The 4,470-nt window shown below is 40.4% G+C and overlaps 1 protein-coding gene across 1 annotated transcript; it reads right to left on the bottom strand.

The window, feature by feature from the left end:
• Nucleotides 1-555: 555 nt before the first annotated feature.
• Nucleotides 556-3,447, bottom strand: LOC139381491 (homeobox protein SIX3-like). Its single transcript, XM_071125081.1, has 2 exons — nucleotides 2,659-3,447; nucleotides 556-1,074 (listed from the first exon to the last, which is right to left on the bottom strand). Exons 1-2 carry the CDS (start codon nucleotides 3,345-3,347, stop codon nucleotides 882-884), a joined length of 882 nt encoding a protein of 293 aa, XP_070981182.1. The 5' UTR covers nucleotides 3,348-3,447; the 3' UTR covers nucleotides 556-881.
• Nucleotides 3,448-4,470: the final 1,023 nt, after the last annotated feature.

Genomic DNA, 4,470 nt, shown 5'->3' with positions numbered 1-4,470 from the left:
ACATAAACACGCAAGAAAGAATAATAAGCGCTTTAGAAAATATACGACTGTAATTGCCATTGAAGAATAGCCCAATGTTTATATTAAATAGTTTTGCATAACTGTGACTGATAACACGTTTATCTAGTGTCATTATCCATGTTCGGTATAAAAACAAACAAACTAACAAAACGTCTAGAGCACTTTTACATTTTGACAAATATTTTATGTAGGAACACCCAGTCGAGAAAAGTGAACAAGGATAGAAAAGATGGAGATGGGAGAGCAATATTATGTACAAGCATATCTACACATATAGGATATTACAGACCGGGAGAATGATCGCGTTATTTACATATCTACACATATAGGAGAGTACAGACCGGGAGAATGATCGCATTATTTGAGATATACACAATTCAATATAAAATCTTGAAATAAAAATACAAATCTGATACAGTCATAACGATTCGGTTCCACATTTCACCATTTACTCCACACAGGCAGTGACAGAAGTGTAGTACAAAGGTGCTTAAAACGTAAATGATTGTCTGATGAACATAAAGTAAAACAGAATTGCATCTTGGCTGAGCGGCATCATCACTTGGACTAAAACGGAGATGAAAAGGCGATAAACACCCTCTGGTAATTAATTCCCTCTTCTCGATGATCCTTGTAGAAATATTGAACAAGGTATTTTTCCCAGATACAAAAAAAAACATCATGCAGGTAGAGGTGGTGGTGGGGGCGTGGTGGGTCCATTGAAAGCGCTTACAAAATATGTTTTTTTGTTGTTCTTTTTTTTTATATATATATTTATATAAATTGGTCCTTTTTTCATCCTCGATATTTCATAGTTTTTTTTCATGTCCATATTTCCTGTAAATGTTTATATTTTTATATCATACGTCGCACTCGGAGTCACTGGATGTTACTGAAAGAATGGACGTTCCAGTGTCAACTCGCTCTGTCATACTGGAGATGCTGGTAGTAGGACTGGCCGCGGTCGACGGCGATTCGGCCGAGCTGCGTGGAGTACACCCGGATTCTGAAAGGGACCGCATACCGTTCTGTCTAATTCCCTGGTGCTGAAGCCTAAAGAAAGGGAAAATAACATAGCAATTATATACAGTGTCCCTCCGCAAAATACCGCTCAGCCTGCTTGTCATTCACTCCATGCCTTGCATTTAACAAATGCAGCCTAATGGGAGCAAGAATAGTCTAAAACAAAGCAGAAGAAATACTAAAAATGGCGAAATATGACCGTGTTTATTAGAATAAGAGGCTGGTTGTTAGTTATACTTAATCCATGGCCAATGCAATTTGAGAAGTGTCTTTTATATTTGATTTTGTCATATCCAGGCCTACGTCCAAATGAATGAGAGACTACAGGCCTACATCCAAATGAATGAGACTCATTTTTTCTGATTGTTTTGATTTACTGACACGTCAAATGGGGAATAATTGCAATCATCCTACATGAATCAATCCACAATGTAGGCCTCCGATTTTATCAGTGAGAAAACCCAGAGGATGCAATATAGCTGTGTTCTTCTATTCTTCACCAACTTGTTTTTTCTGTTTTCATCCAGTTCAATTTGTCATTTATTATTGCATTGTCAATAAATAATAGTCTACACACATTGTGAATCGAAAACAAGGCTGCAAAACAGGCTATAGTTTTAGAATGAATATGTGGTATTTATGTTGACAGCTTATATAAAATGTTATGCATCAATCGTTTCCAAACGTCTATAGTCTAATGTATACGTTTCGTATGTGTAAAAAGCACCACGACTAAAAAATAATAATTCGTAACTGAACACATTCATTTTGCAAAACTATCCCATCTTTCCCAGTGTTTTTTTGTGTGTGGTTTCTTAGTCTGCACTGGCCTTTTACAGCTGCTACATGTACATTATATTATGTTGATTAAACAACGAACCAATAACCTATAAGCTAGGTGTTGTGTTTTATTTCCTGTTTGTGGTCAAAATCTATACCTCGCTGCAGTGTGTCAAGTTTTCAGACCAAAACGTTCACTTGTTGAGGGAAGATAACAATCAATTAAAAACGTAGTATCACCACAACATGCTGTATTCCAAGTTTAACAGACATCCTTATGAATAATTATTTTTTGTCTTGTCTGGAAAATAGGACAACTTCAAGACTTGCATTGCTGATGATTTTCTTTGTGTGTACTTCCTGTTTTGTTATCTAACGCATACACACACTGATGTTTTCATTTTGCTTATCAGGGAAACTAGCATATCAACGTAATCTAGCCTACACGCTTTCCAATTTGTCGAGAGTTGTGTGTTTTACGTAGAATAATATTTTACGCATTTGTATATATTTTGGACAGCAATACTAGTTATATTTTTCTGTACACGCTTGAAAAAAAGGTTATATATAGAAACCCCAAATAACTATTTGTTCTAAGAGTGTAGCCCCTGAATGCATGTAGGCCAATGAGATTAAAAAGTAAAATGTCGCCGTGCTCCATCTCCACCTCCAACCATACACCCAATTTACTCATTTGTAACCCCTCTATAACCTTGTTTATTACTTCGATTAAGTTTTATATTTACATGGAATGTTCGCATTCAGTTTATAGGAATTATTTTTGCTTATTTGGTTCTGTGTAGCCTATGCTTGAAAAATGAACAGCGCACTGACCTGTTTTTTGCTGCCGCGGCTCTGTCTCGTTGCCTCCGGTTTTTAAACCAATTTCCGACCTGTGTAGGAGTGAGTCCAGTGGCTTGTGCCAGTTCCCTTTTCTTGCTGGGGTTTGGATATGGGTCCTGAAGGTACCACTCCCTTAACAGACCGCGCGTCCTCTCTTTGAAACAGTGCGTCTTCTGCTCGCCGTCCCAGATGGTCCTGGGCAGGGGGAACTTCTTACGTACCCTGTACTTGTCAACCGGTCCTAAGGGGCGACCGCGCAGCTTCTCGGCCTCCTGATAGTGTGCCTCCAGCCACATGGCCTGCAGTTTGCCATGGGAGTCTTTGGTAAACTTGTGGTTCTCCAAGATGTGATAAAGGTCTCGAAAATTCCCCGTGTGGAAAGCAACCACTGCGCGAGCTCGCAGGATGGACTCATGCTTGTTGATCTGCTCGCATGCTCCCGGTGCCACCGGCAGGGACCATAGGAATCGTCCCAGCCGTTCAATGTCTCCGGTTTCCTCTAGCGTCTCACAGACGCTAGCCACTTGCTCCGGAGAGAAGTTGAGGGTCGGTAGCGCAAACATTGACAAGTCTTCTAGAGACCTGGTGGGAGTGCTGCTCGCCAAGAGCACAGGGCGCTCAGTGAAGTTTGGCAGGAAGAAATGGGAGGGATAAAGCTCTAAAGGGGATCTGAAAACCATGGAATGACCTGAGAGAGAAATACAGTTATCAAGAAAAAGAACGACGAGTAAAGATTGTACGATTCAATAGCTATCGCCTAATGAAACCAGCCTCATAATATCTCCCCCTAAATCCACCGTGAGTGTAGCACTGAAACATTTTGTTTCGCTTTTCTATTGGTCTTCTTGGTGTGGTTGTGAGGTTGTCATGGCAGCCCTGCCAATCACTGTCAAGCGTGCCAATCATTAGCCAGTACGTAGACTAGGGCTTTCACCACTTCTGTTGCAAGCACCGGGGGTTATCAGAAACTCCAATCTCAACACCACCCTCCCACTGCACGATAGTGAAGTATAAGACAAGGCTCGCCTATTTGTTGAATGGAATTAGCAATTAGTGGGTGGAATATTATTGCGATCTTAACGAGGCTCGTTAGAGCTCAAGAAGAAATGTAGGGAGAGATGTTCTTTCAGGCAGGAAAACGTTTGCTTTTCTTTTTTTTGTAACAGTCAATTCACACCTTATGTTGGGGTAGTTTTTCCATTTTGTCCCATGTGAACCCTTTTAAGTTTTGGTGAGGGACGAAAGCTGGCATCATTTAGGCCCATGGGGGACTAGTATATAGATTTTGTCTAAAGGCTTGGATATATTGCGCAAATGCGTATAAAAAAACGTTATTTAAACGAACAAAACATAATATAGTCATTTTTACCGTTTGATATGCCTGTCTGACTCACTTCCGGAGATGAATCGGAAAACGCGATATGTCAATATTTTCGTGACACAGTCTGGGCGCTTGCTTTGCTCAGAGAACAGCAGACTGTCGGTGCGGGTGTAATTCGCAGTGGCTCACCCTATAGTCGGGCTTGGCCTCCGCTGGTATTACGCAGCAGTGCAACCCTGCTGGCCCACTGCCCAGTGTGCGTTTTTCCAAACAGTGTTTTCATGTTAAATGAATATCGATGCGGTGCATTGTAATGATTAAACGTTTTGCCACTGGTATTGTTTTTGCAGTTCTTGCGCTGTAGGCCTAGTAGTTTTGGCGAACATTTGTATAATTATGGTGAAAATTATTAGTCTGAAACAATATAGCCTAAAGAAAACTAGGCTTATTGCATTCTTTCATTTTCACAACTATAGGCATGA

Source organism: Oncorhynchus clarkii, chromosome 23 (genome assembly GCF_045791955.1).
Source record: "Oncorhynchus clarkii lewisi isolate Uvic-CL-2024 chromosome 23, UVic_Ocla_1.0, whole genome shotgun sequence".
NCBI classification, from domain to species: domain Eukaryota; kingdom Metazoa; phylum Chordata; class Actinopteri; order Salmoniformes; family Salmonidae; genus Oncorhynchus; species Oncorhynchus clarkii.
Note: the sequence above shows the minus strand (reverse complement) of the source record. Positions and strands in the feature narration are given on the sequence as shown.

Excerpts from the sequence above, each read along its gene's own strand:
- LOC139381491 (XM_071125081.1), bottom strand. The coding sequence starts at position 3,347 with ATGGTTTTCAGATCCCCTTTAGAGCTTTATCCCTCCCATTTCTTCCTG. Across the intron at positions 1,075-2,658 it reads GCCGCGGCAGCAAAAAACAG|GCTTCAGCACCAGGGAATTA; the intron begins GTCAGTGCGCTG and ends CCCTTTCTTTAG.